Source organism: Gossypium arboreum, chromosome 13 (assembly GCF_025698485.1).
Source record: "Gossypium arboreum isolate Shixiya-1 chromosome 13, ASM2569848v2, whole genome shotgun sequence".
Classification (NCBI taxonomy): Eukaryota; Viridiplantae; Streptophyta; class Magnoliopsida; order Malvales; family Malvaceae; genus Gossypium; species Gossypium arboreum.
Genome location: NC_069082.1, coordinates 13336460 through 13359736, shown reverse-complemented (window position 1 = coordinate 13359736; position 23277 = coordinate 13336460). Strand labels below are relative to the sequence as shown.

At 38.5% G+C, this 23277-nt stretch overlaps 1 protein-coding gene across 1 annotated transcript in view; it reads left to right on the top strand.

Moving 5' to 3' along the window:
• The window catches only part of LOC128286789 (zinc finger BED domain-containing protein DAYSLEEPER-like), a 28411-nt gene extending 6709 nt beyond the window's left edge, over positions 1 to 21702 (top strand). Inside the window, exon 2 of the mRNA XM_053024503.1 lies at positions 20789 to 21702. Within this exon, the coding sequence (XP_052880463.1) occupies positions 20789 to 21702 (914 nt within the window). The remainder of the gene's footprint in view (positions 1 to 20788) is intronic.
• Positions 21703 to 23277: the final 1575 nt, after the last annotated feature.

The following is a 23277-nucleotide window of genomic DNA, read 5'->3' as shown; positions in this document are numbered from 1 at the left end:
GTATTGATGCAAGAAGGTCGAGTTGTGGCCTATGCGTCGAGATAATTAAAGCCACATGAGAAAAATTATCCGACCCATGATCTCGAACTAGCTGTCATCGTATTCGCTTTGAAAATATGGCGACACTACTTATTTGGTGAGAAGTGCCATGTATTTTCGGATCACAAAAGTCTCAAATATTTGATGACTCAAAGAGACTTGAATCTGCGACAAAGGCGTTGGCTTGAGTTGTTGAAAGATTATGAACTTGTCATTGACTATCACCCGGGAAAGGCTAATGTGGTTGCGGATGCCTTCAACGTAAATCACTTTGTTTGCTTCTGACGATGAATGTACACTTGTCTGTTCTATCCGATAATGTGTTAGTGGTGGAATTAAAGGCCAAACCATTGTTGATCCATCAAATTCGTGAAGCTCAGAAAGTCGATGATGAATTGGTTGCAAAACGGGCTGAATGTGTTCCGAATATGGAATCAGAGGTTCAAATTGATGATGACGATTGTTTGAGGTTCAGAAGTCGTTTGTGTGTTCCAAGAAATTCAGAACTCATTTCGATGATTCTGAACGAAGCTCATTGTAGCCGAATGTCAATTCACCCGGGGAGTACAAAAATGTACAACGATCTGAGACGTCAGTTTTGGTGGCATGGCATGAAACGAGACATTTCCAATTTTGTCTCGAAGTGTTTAATATGTCAGCAAGTGAAGGCAGAACATCAAGTGCCTACGGGTTTTGTAACACCCCTAACTCGTGACCGACGCCGGTGTCGGACACGAGGGGTTAACAAGACAAATCCTCTTAAAGTACCGACCAATTTGGCAATTCTGGACAGGCTGGAAAAATGCGTCACCGTCGCCTTAAAAATCATATCTCGAGTTCCAAAACTCGGAAACTGGTTTCGTAAATTTTCCCTGAATTTAGACTCATATACCCATCCATGGATTTATTTTTAGAATTTTTGGTTGGGCCAATTGGTACAGTTTATTAGTTAAAGTCACCCATGTAACAGGGATCGACTGCTCTGACCTCCGCGCGTTACAACTTGAATATCTTTCTGTACAGGGCTTTAATACTGGTGCCGTTTATTTCTAATGAAACTAGACTCAAAATGGAATCTTTACATATAAGGCATGACTCCTAATTCTTTCTGGATAATTTATGGTAAATTTTCAAAGTCGCGACAGGGGACCCAGAAATCGTTCTGGCCCTGTCTCACGAGAACTTTAATATCTCCCAGTATACTGCTCATATGGTCGTTTCGTTTCGTCCATATAAAAATAGATTCATCAAGGATCAGTTCCATAATTTATTCACTATTTAATTCTACTTCTACTATTTTTAGTGATTTTTCAATCTCATCTCACTGCTGCTGTCCGCAACAGTTACTGCAGTAGACTATGCCAATTTCATGAATTTTTCCTTGGCCTTAATCATCCATCATACATGACACAAATTATGGCCACCTTAACAAAATTTGAGTTTCTAAGACTCGTGGCTAAAGGTTCTAGCATCCCACTCGACGACCACATAGGCCATTTTCACATGGCTTAAAGTTTACAACCCACAATTCGACAAAATATAATAGCCTATACATGCCAAATGTTCTTCAACAACAAAAACAATACCACAAGATTTCAGCGGTGTGATGACTTCAACGACGGTTCCGAGCACGCAACAATACAAGTCCAAGAGACCTAAAATGGGTGACAAGAAAACACCGAGTGAGTTTACAACTCAGTAAGTCATAAGCATTCGTCAATCCATCGATAAAGTTACTACTACATGTACAACAAATGAGGCTAGGTACTCGTCCATATCGAATCTATACCATAATACCTCGGACCTTTCGGTCCAATCTCGCACCAATCCATACATCCACATTTCATATTCTACACAACAAGATAATCAAGCATTTTACACATTAACTCATTTTCCAGCACAACCATACAATTTCAATCATCACATAGATTTAAGGCTTACCAAATTCAACCCCAAGCATGAACGTATTACCTATTCGTCATGAGCTCAAGGTACTTACCCGATCCGCTGTCCATACTCAACTCGATGGAGACACACCCTCCATATAATTGTTCGATCGGAGATATTTATATATATACATAGAGTACGCACACAGTGCTTAATACTCGATTTCGCACACTTAGTGCCATGCGATTTAAGCCCGCACACATAGTGCCATGCCCTTCGAGCTCGCACACTTAGTGCCATATATTTCCAGCATGCACACTTAGTGCCATATATTTCCAGCACGCACACTTAGTGCCAATCTCGTCACCGCACACACGTATTGCCCAAGACACTTAGTGCCGAAAGCAAACTTTCTACACATTTCACTATTTCTTTTACATTCAACAATTGTCATCACTCCATACACATACATTTTCATTTATATATATATATCATCCCATTAAACACAATTGCATAAATTTTACAATCATTTAAGCAATATCAAATACGTGCTTAATGACTTACCTCGTGTTGGGTAAAATAGTTCCAAGTCGGCTACTCGATGACCTTCGTCTTTCCCTTGCTTGATTCTCCTTCTTTAACTCCTTGAGCTTAATCAATAAATCACTAGTTTAACCATCTTGCTAAACATTCATAATTCAACTACACATGCATATGTATGCTTGTATATTCGCAACCATTCTTACTAATCGCCCATTTGGTCGATTACACACCTAACCGAATATGCACCAAAAACTTGATTCAACATTACCTACATACTCACTTTAATGGCGAATATATATATATGTACAATGTCAACTAACATCTTTTAATCACCTAATTTCATCTCATGAACATTTAATCAAATTTTCCCAATCTAGCATATATTTTCACATCCATTTGTAACATCATGTACAAACACATATACACATATATCAAAACACAAATTTTTACCTATCATGCAACAAGCATAAATCGCACTTATGAGCATGCCATGGCGAATACATCCCACACCATCCCCTTTCAATTTTTGGTCATGGTTAAACAAAGAAAACTCCATGTCTTACTCAAGAATGCTAAAAGAAATTTCAAGAGTAGTCAATCCATCATTACATGTATCATCAACAAGCTTCACATTTAGCATGCAATGGCTTTAACACAATATCAACCTTGGCCAAATACCATTTCCATGGCATAACAAGGATTTGAACCATGGGCTAACATGAACATCAAGTTAGCAACTAAAACATGCATGAATCTCATGACACAACCTCAAACATACCTTAATCTTGACACAAGTATGACCAAATCTCCTTCTAGTTCTCTTCTAAACCAAGCATGAAGCAAAAATCCTTCCTTTTTCCCTTAGTATTTTCAGCCAAGATTTTGAGAATGGATGAACAATTTTTTTCCTTTCTTTTTCCTCTACTCACGGCAACAAAGGGGGGGGGCATCCATGCTCATTTTTTTTTTCATTTCTTTATTTTTTCTACATAATCCACTAACTAAACATGTTGGAAACATGTTCCCTTGCCCATATTCTTGTCATGGCCGGCCACTCACCTTAGGAAGTGGGTTATTTGACATGCAAGGACAACTATTTTCCCACATGTATTAATAGGCCACCTTACAATTGCCTAGCACATTTCTAAATTTTCTCACATAAGTCCTATTTGATAAAAATTCACTTACTATTAACAAAATCCAAACACGAAATTTTCACACATGCATATATACATATAATGAGCATCAATTATGATGGTTAATTATTATTATAACTCGGTTTGGTGGTCCCGAACCACTTTCCGACTAGGGTCGATTTAGGGATGTCACAACTCTCCCCACTTAGAAATTTTCGTCCCCGAAAATCTTACCGTAAATAGGCTCGGTATCGCTCTTTCATAGAGTCCTCAAGTTCCCAAGTGGCTTCTTCCATTCCGTGTTTATGCCACAACACCTTCACTAACGGGATTTTCCTATTATGCAACTCTTTTACTTCACGCCTCATAATGCGAACCGGTTCCTCTTCATAGCTCAAATTAGGTGAATCTCAATCTCGAGATGGAGCAATTACGTGCGATGGATCGAGACCTATATCGTCAAGCATCGAGACATGAAAACGTTGTGAATCCTTTCGAGCTCGGGGCAAAATTAATCGATATGCGATCGCCCAACTCGTTCGGATACTTCATATGGCCCGATAAATCTCGGACTCAATTTGCCCTTACGACCAAATCTAAGCACCTTCTTCCAAGGTGAAACTTTGAGAAAGACCTTGTCTCCAACCCGATATTCAATATCTTTTCTTTTCAAATCCGCATACGACTTTTGGCGATCCGGGCGACTTTCAAACTTTCACGAATTACTCGAACTTTTTGCTCGGCATCCTTAACCAAATCAACCTCAAGAATTTACCTTCACTAAGTTCGATTCGAATAATGGGGTACGGCATTTACGACCGTATAAAGCCTCGTAAGGCGCCATCTTAATACTTGATTGAAAGCTATTGTTGTAGGCGAATTCAATCAAAGGTAAATACCGCTCCCATGAACCACTAAACTCAAGGATGCAACATCTCAACATATCCTCGAGTATTTGAATTATCCGTTCGGATTGACCATCGGTTTGGGGATGAAAAGCGGTGCTAAAATGCGACTTGGTACCCAAAGCATCTTGCAATTTCTTCCAAAATCGCGACGTAAATCTTGGGTCTCTATCCGACACGATAGAAATAGGCACCCGTGTAATCTCACAATCTGAGAAACGTACAATTCCGCTAATTTGTCCATTGAAAAATCCGTGCGTCGGGGATAAAGTGAGCCGACTTAGTTAGTCTATCGACAACGACCCAAATCGCATCCTTCTTACTCATCGACAATGGCGGTCCGGATACAAAGTCCATTGTGACTCGATCCCATTTCCATTCGGGTATCATGATCGGTGAAGTAATCCCGATGGCACTTGATGTTCCGCTTTCACTTGTTGACATATCGGACACCTTGAAACAAATTGAAATGTCTCGTTTCATACCGGCCACCAAAATTGGCGTTTGGTCATTGTACATTTTAGTACTACCCGGTGGATTGACATTCGACTACAATGGGCTTCATTTAGAATTATCGAAATAAGTTCAATTCTTTGGAACACACGACGACTTCCGAACCTCAAACAATCGTCATCATCAATTTGAAACTCGATTCCTTGTTCGAACACACTCACCCGCTTTGCAAGCAACTCCTCATCAACTTTACGAGCTTCCGAATTTGATGAGCCAATAATGGTTTGGCCTTCAATTCGCTACTAACACATTGTCGGGTAGAATAGACAAGTGCACATTCATCGTCAGAAAAAAGCAAACAAAGGATTTCAGACTTAAGGCATCCACAACCACATTGGCCTTTCCCGGTGATAATCAATAACGAGTTCATAATCTTTTAACAACTCGAGCCATCGTCTTTGTCGCAGATTTAAGTCTCTTTGAGTCATCAAATATTTGAGACTTTTGTGATCCGAATACACTTGGCACTTCCCACCAAATAAGTAATGTCGCCATATCTTTAAGGCGAATACGATGGCAGCCAATTCGAGGTCATGGGTTGGATAATTTTTCTCATGTGGCTTTAATTGTCTCGACGCATAGGCCACAACTCGACCTTCTTGCATCAATACGCAACCTAACCCAAGTAGGGAGGCATCACTATAGATGACAAACTCTTTGCCGATTCGGCCGTACTAGAACCGGAGCTTTCGTCAAATGGGTTTTCAATTGGTGAAACTTTTCGACACTTTTCCGTCCATTCAAATTTGACATCTTTACGAAGCGGTTTGTCATGGGTGTGGCTATCATCGAGAATCCTTTCACAAACCGTCGGTAGTAACCGCAAGCCCCAAAAGCTCCTAACTTCGGTAACATTCCTTGGAGGTTTCCAATTGACTATGGTCGAAATTTTGTTCAGTCCACCGACACACCGATCACGGACACCACGTGCCCCAAAAGCTAACCTCTTTCAACCAAAATTCACATTTATGAACTTTGCGTATAATCGCTTATCTCGTAAGATTTGCAACACTAGCCTCGGTGTTCAAGATGTTCGGCCATCTTCGAATAGACCAAAATGTCATCGATAAATACAACTACGAACCGATCCAAGTATGGCCTGAAAATTCTATTCATTAAATCCATAAACACCGCAGGGCATTAGTGAGCCCAAACGGCATCACCAAGAATTCGTAGTGACCGTACCTCGTTCTAAAAGCGGTTTTGGGTATGTCCGATTCTCGGACCTCAACCGATAGTACCCGACCTCAAATCTATCTTTGAAAACACCGAGGCTCCTTTAATTGATCAAACAAATCGTCAATTCGTGGCAATGGATATTTATTCTTTATCGTCACTTTATTGAGTTGACGATAGTCGATGCACAACCTCATGGTTCCGTCCTTCTTCTTCACAAACAATACAAAGGCCCATGGAGAAAAACTCGGTCGAGCGAAACCTCTATCCGTCAATTCTTGCAATTGAACCTTCAATTCCTTTAATTCCGTTAATGCCATACGATCACGGGGCTATTGAAATCGGCGTAGTACCGGTACAACTTCGATGCCAATTCCACTTCTCGAACCGGTGGCAATCCGGTAACTCCTCGTGAAAACATCTGAATACTCACAAACCATTGGTACCGATTCGAGTTTCCTTTCCGTCTCTTTACTCCCAAACACATACGCAAGGTATGTTTCACACCCTTTTCACATATCTTTGAGCGGTCATAGAAGATATTATTCTTGGCACTCCTTTTAAATCGAGAGACTCGACTCGGACTACCTCATTATTTGCACTCCTCAAATTAATGGTTTTCCTTTGCGATCCACCATGCATCATGTACGGTCACCAATCCATACCAAGAATAACATCGAATTCATGAAATGGTAGAAGCATCAGATCGGCCGGAAAACAGGATTCTCGAATTATTAGGGGGCATCTCTTGCACACTTTATCAACAAGCACGTATTGACCCAAAGGGTTTGACACTCGAATTACGAACTCAAGAGACTCAACGGTAGAGTCTTCTTGGATGCTAAGGTTTCACATACATATGAGTGAGTAGAGCCGGTCAATCAATGCAATCACAATAGTATCAAAGAGAGTAAAAGTACCGGTGATAACGTCGGGGAGGATGCCTCCTCTCGTGCGCGGATGGCATATGCTCTAGCAGGAGCACGGGTCTCGGATCGGACGGCCGTATTAGAGGCTCCTCTCTGATTACCACCCCTACCTTCAGAGATTCTCGGGGGCCTACCTCCAGCCGTCGTTCCACTAGGTCTTGCACCTTGCGTCTTATTCCTCTCATCTAGCTCCGTGCAATCTCTAATGAAGTGGTCCTTCGAACCGTATCCATAACAGCCCTATTAACAGACTTACCCCAACATTCACCTAGGTGTCGTCTTCCACATTGGGGCATTCAGGTCTCTCTTGACGATTATTGCCCACACTAGCTACTGAAGTAGCTCGGAGTCCGTCAATGGTCGGGCTCTAATGGAAATTCCGCAGTCTTCCTCGACTTCTTGGTGTCCTCCACGAACCTCTTTACAGCCGAGAACGGAGCTTTACTCGTCGATCTTTTACGGTAATCTCTTGCTTCAAATTCAGCCTTCTTCTTCTCCTCCCAAGTTCTTCCGCCTTGCGTGCTCGTTCGACTAGTGTCACGAACTCCTTTATCTCCAAAATTCCCACTAGTAACTTTAACTCTTCATCAATCCTTCTTCAAATCTTTTGCACATCGCAACCTCATCAGCCACACACTCCAGAGCATACCGACTAAGTCTTACGAACTCATGTTCAGATTTAGATCTGATCATCCGCCTTGCTTGAGTTCCAAGAATTCCTTACGCTTCGATCGATGAACCGTTGACTAATGTATTTCTTTCCAAATTGGATTGGAAGAAATCCCAAGTAACTCGTTCATTTGGGACTATGGAAATTAAAGTCCTCCACCAATAGTAAGTGAGTCTCATAACAAGGATATAGCACACTTAAGACATTCGTCGGTGTGCATGGCGATCATCTAACACTCTAATGGTGTTATCGAGCGAACTCGGCCTTTTCGGCATCATCAAGAACTATGGCCTTGAACTCCTCGGCCCCACGCTTCCTAATCAAGTCCACAGTGGTTTACTCACCTCACAGGATCGAGAATCGGAGGCATTGCGGGATCTTGGGGTGGAGTATTTAAATTGGAATGGTTGGACAGCCGGGTTGGTTCGGGCATATTGCGCGACCCACTCATTCATCATAGTGAAGAAGGCTTGTTTCGCCCTTCATTTTGATTATTCGCGGATGACCGAGGCTCAACAGCGGTGTCCCTTGCGCAGAGCAGCCGCTACACTTTCAACGTCATCCGCCAAGGGTCTCTCTACCCGGGTTCCATCGCTAATCAAAACAAAAATTTCAACCGTCGAAGTCATCACATTATTAAGCACTATCAATTTGGCATGTATAGCTAGACTCACACGCGCTATGGTAGTCCTAGAACCGACTAAACTATAGCTCTGATACTAATAAAATTGTAACACCCCTAACTCGTGACCGACGCCGGTGTCGGACACGAGGGGTTAACAAGACAAATCCTCTTAAAGTACCGACCAATTTGGCAATTCTGGACAGGCTGGAAAACTGCGTCACCGTCGCCTTAAAAATCATATCTCGAGTTCCAAAACTCGGAAACTGGTTTCGTAAATTTTCCCTGAATTTAGACTCATATACCCATCCATGGATTTATTTTTAGAATTTTTGGTTGGGCCAATTGGTACAGTTTATTAGTTAAAGTCACCCATGTAACAGGGATCGACTGCTCTGACCTCCGCGCGTTACAACTTGAATATCTTTCTGTACAGGGCTTTAATACTGGTGCCGTTTGTTTCTAATGAAACTAAACTCAAAATGGAATCTGTACATATAAGGCATGACTCCTAATTCTTTCTGGATAATTTATGGTAAATTTTCAAAGTCGCGACAGGGGACCCAGAAATCGTTCTGGCCCTGTCTCACGAGAACTTTAATATCTCCCAGTATACTGCTCATATGGTCGTTTCGTTTCATCCATATAAAAATAGATTCATCAAGGATCAGTTCCATAATTTATTCACTATTTAATTCTACTTCTACTATTTTTAGTGATTTTTCAATCTCATCTCACTGCTGCTGTCCGCAACAGTTACTGCAGTAGACTATGCCAATTTCATGAATTTTTCCTTGGCCTTAATCATCCATCATACATGACACAAATTATGGCCACCTTAACAAAATTTGAGTTTCTAAGACTCGTGGCTAAAGGTTCTAGCATCCCACTCGACGACCACATAGGCCATTTTCACATGGCTTAAAGTTTACAACCCACAATTCGACAAAATATAATAGCCTATACATGCCAAATGTTCTTCAACAACAAAAACAATACCACAAGATTTCAGCCGTGTGATGACTTCAACGACGGTTCCGAGCACGCAACAATACGAGTCCAAGAGACCTAAAATGGGTGACAAGAAAACACCGAGTGAGTTTACAACTCAGTAAGTCATAAGCATTCGTCAATCCACTGATAAAGTTACTACTACATGTACAACAAATGAGGCTAGGTACTCGTCCATATCGAATCTATACCATAATACCTCGGACCTTTCGGTCCAATCTCGTACCAATCCATACATCCACATTTCATATTCTACACAACAAGATAATCGAAGCATTTTTACACATTAACTCATTTTCCAGCACAACCATACAATTTCAATCATCACATAGATTTAAGGCTTACCAAATTCAACCCCAAGCATGAACGTATTACCTATTCGTCATGAGCTCAAGGTACTTACCCGATCCGCTGTCCATACTCAACTCGATGGAGACACACCCTCCATATAATTGTTCGATCGGAGATATTTATATATATACATAGAGTACGCACACACGATGCTTAATACTCGATTTCGCACACTTAGTGCCATGCGATTTAAGCCCGCACACATAGTGCCATGCCCTTCGAGCTCGCACACTTAGTGCCATATATTTCCAGCATGCACACTTAGTGCCATATATTTCCAGCACGCACACTTAGTGCCAATCTAAATCACCGTACACACGTATTGCCCGACACTTAGTGCCGAAAGCAAACTTTCTACACATTTCACTATTTCTTTTACATTCAACAATTGTCATCACTCCATACACATACATTTTCATTTATATATATATATCATCCCATTAAACACAATTGCATAAATTTTACAATCATTTAAGCAATATCAAATACGTGCTTAATGACTTACCTCGTGTTGGGTAAAATAGTTCCAAGTCGGCTACTCGATGACCTTCGTCTTTCCCTTGCTTGATTCTCCTTCTTTAACTCCTTGAGCTTAATCAATAAATCACTAGTTTAACCATCTTGCTAAACATTCATAATTCAACTACACATGCATATGTATGCTTGTATATTCGGCAACCATTCTTACTAATCGCCCATTTGGTCGATTATACACCTAACCGAATATGCACCAAAACTTGATTCAACATTACCTACATACTCACTTTAATGGCGAATATATATATATGTACAATGTCAACTAACATCTTTTAATCACCTAATTTCATCTCATGAACATTTAATCAAATTTTCCCAATCTAGCATATATTTTCACATCCATTTGTAACATCATGTACAAACACATATACACATATATCAAAACACAAATTTTTACCTATCATGCAACAAGCATAAATCGCACTTATGAGCATGCCATGGCGAATACATCCCACACCATCCCCTTTCAATTTTTGGTCATGGTTAAACAAAGAAAACTCCATGTCTTACTCAAGAATGCTAAAAGAAATTTCAAGAGTAGTCAATCCATCATTACATGTATCATCAACAAGCTTCACATTTAGCATGCAATGGCTTTAACACAATATCAACCTTGGCCAAATACCATTTCCATGGCATAACAAGGATTTGAACCATGGGCTAACATGAACATCAAGTTAGCAACTAAAACATGCATGAATCTCATGACACAACCTCAAACATACCTTAATCTTGACACAAGTATGACCAAATCTCCTTCTAGTTCTCTTCTAAACCAAGCATGAAGCAAAAATCCTTCCTTTTTCCCTTAGTATTTTCAGCCAAGATTTTGAGAATGGATGAACAATTTTTTTCCTTTCTTTTCCTCTACTCACGGCAACAAAGGGGGGCATCCATGCTCATTTTTTTTCATTTCTTTATTTTTTCTACATAATCCACTAACTAAACATGTTGGAAACATGTTCCCTTGCCCATATTCTTGTCATGGCCGCCACTCACCTTAGGAAGTGGGTTATTTGACATGCAAGGACAACTATTTTCCCACATGTATTAATAGGCCACCTTACAATTGCCTAGCACATTTCTAAATTTTCTCACATAAGTCCTATTTGATAAAAATTCACTTACTATTAACAAAATCCAAACACGAAATTTTCACACATGCATATATACATATAATGAGCATCAATTATGATGGTTAATTATTATTATGACTCGGTTTGGTGGTCCCGAAACCACTTTCCGACTAGGGTCGATTTAGGGATGTCACAGGTTTACTTCAGCCGATCATGATACCTGAATGGAAATGGGATAGAATCACGATGGATTTTGTGTCTGGGTTGCCATTGTCGACAAGTAAGAAAGATGCGATTTGGATTGTTGTTGATAGACTGATCTAAGTCGGCTCATTTTATCCCCGTACGTACGGATTTTTCATTGGATAAACTAGCTGAATTGTATGTTTCTCAGATTGTGAGATTACACGGGGTACCGATTTCTATTGTGTCGGATAGAGATCCGAGATTCACCTCGCGATTTTGGAAGAAATTGCAAGAAGCTTTGGGTACCAAGCTGTATTTTAGCACCGCTTTTCATCCACAAACCGATGGTCAATCCGAGCGGATAATTCAGATACTTGAGGATATGTTGAGATGTTGCATCCTCGAGTTTAGTGGTTCATGGGAACGGTATTTACCTTTGATTGAATTCGCTTACAACAATAGTTTTCAATCAAGTATTAAGATGGCGCTTTACGAGGCTTTGTACGAGCGTAAATGCCGTACACCATTGTTTTGGACCGAGCTCGATGAAAGTAAAATTTTGGAATTGATTTGATTAAAGATGCCGAATGAAAGTAAAAGTAATCCGTGAAAGTCGAAAGGCGACCACGATCGTCGAAATCGTATGCGGATTTGAAACGAAAGGACGTTGAATATCGTGGGAGATAAAGTGTTTCTTAAAGTTTCACCTTGGAAAAGATACTCGATTTGGCCTTAAGGGCAAGTTGAGTCCGAGATTCATTGGGCCGTCATTTAAATCTCCGAACGAGTTGGTCCATTCGAAATAGATTGATTTTGCCCCGAACTTGAAAAGATTCACGACGTCTTTCATGTTTCGATGCTTCGACGTTATAGATCTGATCCGTCACACGTAATTAATCCATCAGAGGTTGAAATTCAATCCGACATGAGTTATGAAGAAGAGCCGATCGTATCCTAGCTCGTGAAGTGAAAGAGTTATGAAACAAAAAGGTTCCTTTAGTAAAAGTGTTATGGCTCAAACACGGGATAGAAGAAGCTACTTGGGAACCCGAGAACTCTATGAAAGAGCGATACCCCAACCTATTTACCGGTAAGATTTTTGGGGACGAAAATTTCTTAAGTGGGGGAGAGTTGTGACAGCCCTAAAGTGACCCTAGTCGAAAAGCGGTTTCGGGACCGCTAAACCGAGTCACCAAATTATTTGAATATGATATTTATTGTCTAAAATATGTGATTATGAATGTGTGAAAGTTTTAAGCTTTGATTTAGTAAATTGCATGTGAATTTAGTCAATAGGACTTATGTGTGACACTTCTGAAATGTGATAGGCTAATCTATAAGGATCTAATAGTGCATGTAATCAAAAGGGAGGACTTGCATGTCAATTTTCCCCCCGAATTAGTAGTGGTCGGCCATGAGCATGAGGGTGGACAAAATGTTATGGCTAAAACATGTCATAAACATGTGGGTTGATGCTTTATGTTAGGAATAATAAAATAAAGAGCATGGGCAATAAAATATTAGTGTTAGTAGGAGGAGAAACAAAAAAAAGAATGTGTGTGGTTGTTCCCCCATTGCCGTGAGTTGAAGAAAAGAAAACAAAGAAAAAAAAAGTGTCCATCCTTTTTCATTTCTTTTGGCCGAAAGTTCTAAGGAAGAAGGAAGGAGCTCTTGCTTCATGATCGGCTTGGAAGAGGATTAGGAAGAGGTTTGGCCATACTTGTATCTAGGTTAAGGTATGTTTGATGTTGTGCCATGAGATTCATGCATGTTTTTAGTAGTTAGCTTGAGTTCTAACTAGCCCATGGTTCAAATCTTTACTATGTCATGGAGACGATATTCGGCTAAGGTGGATTTGTGTTGATGTCAATTTCATGCTAAAAGTGAAGCTTTGTAATGATGCATGTGATGGTGGATTGATGACTCTTGAATCTTCTTTTTAGCATTTTTGAGTGAGACATTAAGTTCTTTGTTTAACCATGACCAAAATTGAAATGGTATGGTGTTGTGATACATTCGGCCATGGTGGGAAGTAGAAGAGAAATATGGTTGTTGTTCACGTTATTTGGATGAGAAATGGTAGTAAGGTGAAGTGCAAATGTTAGTGTTTGATTTACTAGTGTATATATGTGTATTGGCCAAGTTTTGAACTTGAAACAAAATGGTGTTTAGTCAATACAAGTGACCATACTTGTAGAATGTATTAAGTGTTGCAATCGGCCTCAACATAGACATGCATGTTCGGCCACATGAATGAGTACATAAGTTGATGTGTATGTTCGGCCATAGGTAAGCATATTGATGGCTTTATCTTGACTTAGAAAATTCGGCTAAGGGGAATATTAGCTAATATGTTGAATTCGATTCATGATTTCGTACATATGTGACTCTAATGTCTAATGTATATATGGGCTAAGTACCTTGAGCTTTCTTTTGATGTTCGAATGAATTGTATTAAATTGCTTAATGTGATTAAAAATGCGATGACCATTTTGTATTTGAGCTAAAGGTGGCCATATGACCCATCAAATTCATTGTCATGTTCGCCATAAGCTAGCATAATGAGACTTTAATAAGTTAAATTTGTTTGAATTAGCTCAAGAGCTTAGAGGACCAAAGTTGGATAAGGGAAAGGAAAAGTGATCGAATAGTCGCCAAATCGCTCGACAACATCCGAGGTAAGTTTTGAGTAATGGAGCTTAGATTATGATTCGATTAGATTATGTCTTAAGTAAATCAAAATCATGCTCTTTGTATGTGGCTATTGAGCCGAAATTTGTAAGTGTGATAAGTGTTTTGTGTTTGAGCTTTGGTAATGAAAATGAAATATGGATGTGTCATGATTTATTGATATATGTGCATGGTTATTCGAATGATATCCTGCTAAGTCCCAAGGCTTTTGTGCTAGGTGACTATAACTGACTAAGATCCAAAGGCATTCGTGTGAGTTGCTATATCCTGCTAAGACCAAGGCATTTGTGCTAGTGATTATACCCTGCTAAAACCCAAGGCATTTGTGCTAATGACTATATCCTGCTAAGTCCAGAAGGCATTTATGCTAGTGACCACATCCGGCTAAGACCAAGGCCTTGTGCAAGTAGTTATATCCGCTAAATCCTCAAGATTTCTTGAGTTTGGGAATGAGCGATCTGCTGAATAATTTCAATTAATACCTCGTAAAATCTCAACAACGAGGTATGTGTTGTACATGCATTGGATTAATTGATTCCTCTTAAATAGCATTCGCCGCTTGATTAAGGAGCTTAGGTTTTGGTTAAGTTAATCCCTTATGTATGAATATAAGGGTTGGAAATGTGAAGTAGGACTGATTTTTGAGATTATATGTGTATATGAAATTATCCGTTTAGCTATATGAATGCTATACTTGATTGAGCCTAATTCCATTGCTCAAAACTTACTAAGCATTAAATGCTTACTCCGTTCTTTGAATCTCTTTTTATAGATTTTGGTTCGTCACCATCGGACTCGGAGTGTCAAGTCAAGTCGCCCACACTATCAAAGCCCCTTTTGGTACACTTTTGGTTGAACCTTGAAATGGCATGTATAGGACTACCCGCTTTGTTGTTGGTCATGGACCCTTTGGTTTTGTGTAAATTTGGATAGCCATGCGAAAATGGCTTATATACACTTTGAGCTTAGTATTATAATCGTCTTGTATGATGTTCATTAAGAGGTATGGAAATGTTTGGGAACGATTAGCGTTGGAATGGTTAATCATGATCATATTTTGTGCTATATATGCTAAAGGGCTAATTGAATCATGGAAACTATGTAATACGTAAAGTCTACCTTAAAAATAGATCTTGACAAGAGATGGCGTGAATGTGAAAAATCACTAAAAATAGTAGGAATGGAATTAAATAGTGAATAAATGATGTAATCGAACCTTGATGAATCTATTTTCATAGGAAAGTAACTAAACGATCCTATGAACAAGATATTATGAGATATTTAAGTTTTCGAGAAACAGGGCCAGAACGGTTTCTGGATTCCCTTTTCCGACTTTGGAAATTTATTATAAATTAACCAGAGTGTGACAGCCCAAAATTGACCCTAGTCGGGAAGTGGTTTCGGGACCACCAAACTGAGGTATAAAAATAATCTAATATTCATTTTGATGCCTATAATATGTGTTAATTGTGTGTGACATTTTGATGTTTTGATTTAGGGTTTTAAATGTGAATTTCACTAAAAAGGACCTAGTAGTAAACTTTAAAAATAAGATAGGAAATGTGTGATGACTAGTTGATCATGCATGCAAAATGAGGGGTTTGCATGTCAAATTTCCTAAACTAAAGCCTAGTGGCGGCCATGACAAAGATTATGGGCAAAACATGTCATAGACATGTTTTGTTGGTGCATCATGGGAGGAAGTAATAAAATAAAAAGTTAGTAATAAGAAATGAAAAAAAAAAAAGATCATCATTCATGTTCTTGCTAGCCGAAACTAGGAAGGAAAAAGAGAGAAAGAAAAGCTTCATTCTTGGGTTCTTCTTGGCCGTTTTGAAAGGAGAAAGGTTGAAGATATTCGGCCATACTTGCATCTAAGTTAAGGTATGTTTGATGATGTTCCATGAGATGCATGCATGTTTTAGTTGTTAGCTTGAGCTCTACCTAGCCCCATGGTCTAAATCTTGCTATGTGATAGAGATGATACTCGGCCATGGATGTATCATTCTTTCTTGGTGTTGATGTTATGTTGATGAGATATTAAGTGATTTTTGAAAACCATGTTGAAATTTGATTAAGTGGGGTGAGTATGGTTTTCGGCTATAAAAGATTAATAAGGGTGATAGTTGTGTTTCATGCTAAACTTAGATAAATAATGGTAGTTTGCTTACATCTTGATATCTATGAGTTCCTTTCTTGGTTCTACCATAGACCCACGAAGTATATGTTTATGTGGTGTTGTTGGAGATTATGATAGAAGCTAATGAGTGAGAGTTTGATAGATACTATGAGGTTAAACTTCATGAGATTGTAAGCTTGTAAGTTGGATAATGAAATCCATGCTTTGTGAAGGTAAATGGTGTGGAAGGAGCATTCAGCCATGATGAAAATATATGAGATAGTTATAATCAACTTGAGATTCGGCCCTTGCACCTACATGTATATATGTTGCACATGATGTATTGGTATGACATATATACTATCTCAAGGTATATATTTGCATATGATGATGTTTCGGTTATGAAATAAATGATGGATGCGTATTGAGTTACAATATGGAATGCGTTAGTTAGTAAAATGTATGCTGTTTTTGTGTGGTATTAAGTGTATAATTGGCCTCAACATGGACATGCATATTCGCCACATGAAGGGGGGTGGTGTGCATGCATTCGGTTAGAGGCAAGCATATTGATGCCTATTCTTGGCTTGGAAAATTCGGCTAAGGAGAGTACTAACTAATGTGTTGAATTCGATTCGTGATTTCGTACACATGTGACTCTAATGTCTAATGTATATAAGGGCTAAGTACCTTGAGCTTCACTTTGATGTTTGAATGAATTGTATTGAATTGCTTGTTGTGATTAAAATTGTGCATGACCATTGTGTATTTGAGCTAAAGGATGGCCATATGACCATTTAAACTCCTTGTCATATACTGCCATAAGCTATCATAATGAGATTTTAATAAGTTAAATTTGTGTGAATTAGCTCAAGAGCTTAGAGGACCACAGTTGGATAAGGGAAAGGAAAAAGTGATCGAATAGCCGTCGAAATCGCTCGACAACATCCGAGGTAAGTCTTGAGTAATGACCCTACTTGAATTATATTGAAATGATTTGTCATATTATGGCGGACAATAGAATGTGCGTAGGGACTAAGTTATAAAGTCAATTGAAATCATGCTCTTTGTGTGTGGCTATTGAGCCGAAATTGGAAAGGTTTGATAAATATTTTGTGTTTGAGCCTTAGTAACGAGAATGAAATATGGATGTGTCGTGATTATTGATATATGTGTATATGAGCATTTGAATGATACCCTGCTAAGTCCGAAGGCATTTATGCTAGTGATTATATCCGGCTAAGACCAAGGCATTCGTATGAAGTTGTTATATCCGGCTAAGACCCAAAGGCATTTGTGCAAGTTACTAAATCCGGTTAAGACCAAGGCAATTGTGCTTGTGGTTATATCCGGCTAATTTCCGAAGAGACTCGGTTTGAAGGTGAGCATTTTGGTGCTGTAATAAATTCAATTAATACGCTCGAAAAACCCATACGATAAGGTATGCTTACATGTGCATCGGAAAAGTCGATCCGTTTGAAATAGTATTCGTTCAATTGACTAACGAACTTTCGGCTCTTAGATAGGTTGATACCTTGTGTGTATATGTTGATGAAGTGTGAAGTAAGTATGATTATGAGAATGTGTATTAATAAAGTGATTCATTTAGCTATGTGAATGTAATACTTTAGTCAAAGCTGATTTCTTTACTTGAGACTTACTAAGCATTAAAATGCTTACCCGCTGCTTTGGCTCTCTGTTTTATAGATTTTGCTCGTTAGCTATCGGATTCGGGATCATCAAGTCAAGTCATCCACACTATCAAATCCCCTTTTGGTACAAATTTTGGTTGAACTTTTAAATGGCATGTATAGGACTACTTTTTCGTTTGTTGGTCATAGACCCCTTTGATTTTGTATAAATTTGGATAGCCATGCGAAAATGGCTTATATACACTTTGGCATGGTATCATAATCATTTTGTATGTTGTTCATTAAGAGGTATGGAAATGTTTGGAAATGATTAGCCATTGGAATGGTTAATCATGATCATTCCTTGTGCCATGTATGCTAAAAGGGCTAGTTGAATCAAAGAAATTATGAAGTACGTAAAGGTTACCTTGAAAACAGATGCTGACAGTAGCAGTGATGTGGATGTGAAAAATCACTAAAAATAGTAGAAATGGAATTAAATAGTGAATAAATTATGTAAATGAACCTTGATGAATCTACTTTCATATGGAAGAAACGAAACGGTCATATGAGTTATATGTTAAGAGATATTAAAGTTCTCGTGAAATAGGGCCAGAACGGTTTCTGGATCCCCTGTTCCGACTTTGGAAATTCATTTTAAATTAACCAGAGATAATTAGGAGTCATGCCATATATGTGTAGATTCATCTTTGAGTATAATTTCTATAGAAACAAACGGCATCAGTATTGAAGCCTTGTACAGGGAGATATCCAAGTCGTAATGCGCGAAGGTCAGTGTAGTCGATCCCTGTAACAGGGGAGACTTTAACTAATAAAATGTACTAATTGGCCTGACCAAAAATTCTAGAAAAAAATTTGTGGATGGACATATGAGTCTAATTTCAGCGAAAAATTACGAAACTGATTTTTGAGCTTTGAAACTCAATATATGATTTTTAAGGCGACAGTGATGCAGTAACCAGCTTGTCTGGAAAATTTTAAATGGACTGTGAAAATGATTAAGTCAAGTTTGTGTGCACCTTGTGTTCGACTCCGGTAACGGACTCGGGTACGGGGTGTTACAATTTTATTGGTATCAGAGCTACGGTTTAGTCGATTCTAGGACTACCGTAATGCGTTTGGGTCTAGCTATACATGCCATTTTATGTGATTATTTGATAGTGTGGTGATTTCTGACGTTTGAATTTGTGTTTATTTATAGTAATGGATCTCGATCCCAACCGAGCGATAGCTGATGATGTGGAGAGTGTGGCGCCTGCTCCCACACAAGGGACAGCGCCGGCGGACTTTCAACCTGTTGCTAGCAATCCGAATGATGAGGCTAGGCAAGCTTTCTATAGCGTGATGAATGATTGGTTCAACCAATACATTCGAACTAACACGACTGTTCCACAACCTCCATTCCCGACTAATACAACCCCCGCACCTACAATGTCCCTGGTAACTGACCAAATAAGGTCCAATAAGCCCCCAGTTGACAGAATCCGAAAACATGGTGCTACTGAATTTAAAGCTAGGATAGCGACGATGCCGAGCAAGCTGAATTTTGGTTGGACAACACTATCTGGGTACTCGATGAGCTATCTTGTACACTCGATGAATGCCTAAAGTGTACTATTTCCTTGCTACGTGATTCTGCCTACTATTGGTAGTGTACTCGACTTCACAGTGCCCGAGAGCAAGTAACTTGGGAGTTTTTCCAAACCGAGTTTGGAAAAAGTATATCACCGAGATTTATGGATCAAAAGCGGAAGGAATTTCTTGAACTTAAACAAGGTTCCATGTCGGTTCTGACTATGAATGAAAATTTGTGAGGCTTAGCCAGACGCAGAGAATGCATTTCTTGAAAGTCGTGATGTGTAAATGCTTCAAGATGGATTGAATGATGATATAAAGTCGTATGTTGGCATTTTGGAAATCCGAGAGTTTGTGGCTCTTGTCGAGCGAAGCGCAAAAAGTCGATGAGCTCAAGATGGAGAAAAGAAAAGTGAAGTGGGAGCAAGGGAGTTTCAGAAGAGGTCTTGGGAAGCCCTTCCCACAGTCATCAAAGAAATTTAGAGATGGCTTAGGCCGGTCTAGAGACACTTCGGGCTTTTCTAGACGAGATCGCGATCGACCCCCTGTGACCACACGAGTCACTTCGATCGCCAGTGGTGGAAATGATCGTCGAGAGAGAACGGAGTGCCAGTATTGTGTCAAATGGCATTCTGGAAGTTGTAGATTCCGTGACCGCTCCTGTTACAAGTGCGGATCAGTTGACCACTTCATTAAAGATTGCCCAAGGTGGTCTGAACAGAATGTAGATCAGAGTGGGAAACCGGGCGCTACCACTGCTCGAGGTAGACCATCTAGAAATACGGGCAATGCTAGTGGTGGTTAGAGAGGATCTAGAGATGCTACGACCAGATCCGAGGCTCGCGCTCCTGCTAGGGCTTATGCCATACGCGCACGTGAGGATGCTTCCTCGCCAGATGTTATTACCGGTTTGGAAGCTACAAAAGAGAATCATAAGGTTTAGAGCTTTATTTCCTCCGTATGATGGTTTGAACATAGCGGATGAACTTGTTTTGTGCTTATCTCAATGGGGTATAGACAAGAAAATTTTTAGCATCACTTTGGATAATGCTTCTTATAATGATGTTATGGTTTCTTGTCTTAAAAATTGTTTTCGTGCAAACCAAGCTATTTTGTGTGATGGTGCTTTTTTTCAAGTTAGATGTTGTGCACATATATTGAATCTTATAGTTAAAGCTGGTTTGGATCTTGCTGATGATGTTGTTGTTGTTGGTAAGATTCGAAATGGAATTAAGTACATAAAAAAGTCGGGAATTCGTAGGAAAAGATTTTATGATGTGGCCGACAAAAGTTTTCATTTGAATGTGACCAAAAAGTTGCATCAAGATGTGTGTGTGAGATGGAATTCTACTTATTTAATGCTTGAATCTTCTCTTTACTATAAATATGTGCTAGATTATTGGGCCCAACGGGATAAAGATTATCAAATGTTTGCACTTTCTAGCGAAGAGTGGAGAAATGTTGCTATTCTTTGCAAATTTTTGAAAGTCTTTTATGATGTGACTTGTGTTTTTTCTGGTTCTAATTATCCAATGGCTAATCTTTATTTTAGAGGGGTTTGGAAGGTTCACAAGGTCTTGCTTGATAAAGTTAAAGGTTCTTATTCGTTTTTAACTCTAATGGTTAAGCAAATCCAAGAGAAATTTAATAAATATTGGGCTGAGTATTCGTTGATATTGTCATGCGCTGCAATTTTAGATCCTCGTTACAAGTTGAATTATGTGCAGTATTGTGTTACTACAATCTATGGTATTCATGCTTCAGATTTTGTTGAAACCATTATTAGCAATCTTAGACTCTTGTTTGACGAGTATGTTAAGAAATCCAAATCCACGTCTTCCTCTTTGGCTGGGCGTTCTAATGTTTCGGATAAAAATCTTGTTGATTCTAGTTTGGATGAACACAATGTTAATAGTGCTGATTTTGGGGGAAATTTTGATGAGAGTGATGATTATAAACGGTATTTAAATGAATCTAGCACTAGGAGTGAAAAGTCACAGTTGGACATTTATTTGGAAGAACCGGAGCTTGAGTTTAATAGTCAAATAGATGTTTTGGATTATTGGAGCAAAAGTTCAGTTTGATACAATGAGCTTTCATTATTGGCTCGTGATCTTTTGGCAATTCCAATATCGACTGTAGCTTCCGAATCGGCTTTTAGCATGGGTAAGAAAGTTATCACACCTTTGAGGAGTTCACTTAAGCCAAAAACGGTTCAAGCCGTTGTTTGCTTGGATGATTGGATGTGAGCTAAGGGATTTTCAACAGGTAATTATTATTCGTGTTTTATTATTGCAATTTTATATTATTTTTTATCAATTTGATTATCTAATTATTTATCCTTATTTCATGTTAGAAATTGGTTGCAAGAATGATGAGGACAATAAGGATGATGTTTCTTCGATTGCTTTTTAGGTTACCTTCCTTTGTAATTGTTGACAATTTAATTTAGCTTACAATTTATAGTTTGTTATAAAAGTAAATATGTTGATTGGTTAATGTATAGGTACGTTGGTTGGTTGATTATATTTTGCAGGTTTTTTGTGCTATTTTAGTGTTTTTGGTGATGCTATTTTTGTGCTGTTTGGTGCTGTTTTTTGTGCTATTTTTATGCTATTTTGGTGCTGTTTTGTTGTTGTTTTGGTGATGTTTTGGTGCTATTTTTTGTGCTATTTTTATGCTGTTTGGTGCTGTTTTGTTGCTGTTTTGGTGCTGTTTTTATACTTAGGTATAGGTACATGTTTGACATGAATATAAGCTTTCCCCTATACTATACAACAAAGGTCATATTCTCACATTAGTATCTTCTTTGAAATGACTATCATATATTTGACATGAATATGTTAGGTAAAAAAATGTAGACTAATCCATTTATGATGCAAATGTCATGGTTTAATTAAAACTAACATGAAACTTTTTAAGTGGTATTTCTTTAGGTAGAATAAGTTAAGTTAGGCCAAAAGAAAAATCATAATAGAACCTATGAGGTGCAAAAAGTATAGCTTTTAAAGGTATAATTTTTTCTAAAATTCTTGTAAAATGATTTATTCAAGTACATGGAAGATTTGGCATTCACACATTCTACTTTCAGTTGAACTGGTATTTCATCTTAATTATAGAGTTTTAGTAGTAATTTTATGATGTTATAGTCTTTTCTCTTTCTTTTCTTTTCCTTGTGTATATGAACATGGGATCTCTTTCTCTTAGACGTGTAGGTTCTATTGTTTCTTATATTTTCCTTTTAATTGTACCCCTATTCCAGGTATGAAGAATTTCTTTTAATGGGGATCAGTGTGGGGATGAAGATTCTTTTGATATTGGCAGTCAACCGAAGGACTTGAGCCTTGCCCTTCTCTCTCCTAAACTTGCTTTGGTGCTATTTTGGTGTTGTTTTGGTGTTGTTTTATTGTTCTTTGCAACTATTTTATTTTGGTGCTACTTGCTTTGGTTACAACATAATTTATGTTGTCTGTTGTCGTTTTTAACATTATTTCAATATTGTAAAACTTTAGTTTTATTATTAATTTGGTTAGTATTTTAGACTTTTAGTTCTAATTTGTTTCAAATTCAATATAATCACTTTTTATTATATTTTCAATTTGTGTATTATTTTAAGAATTGTTTTAGTCTCATTTTTATTTGTTTCTTGTTTTAATATT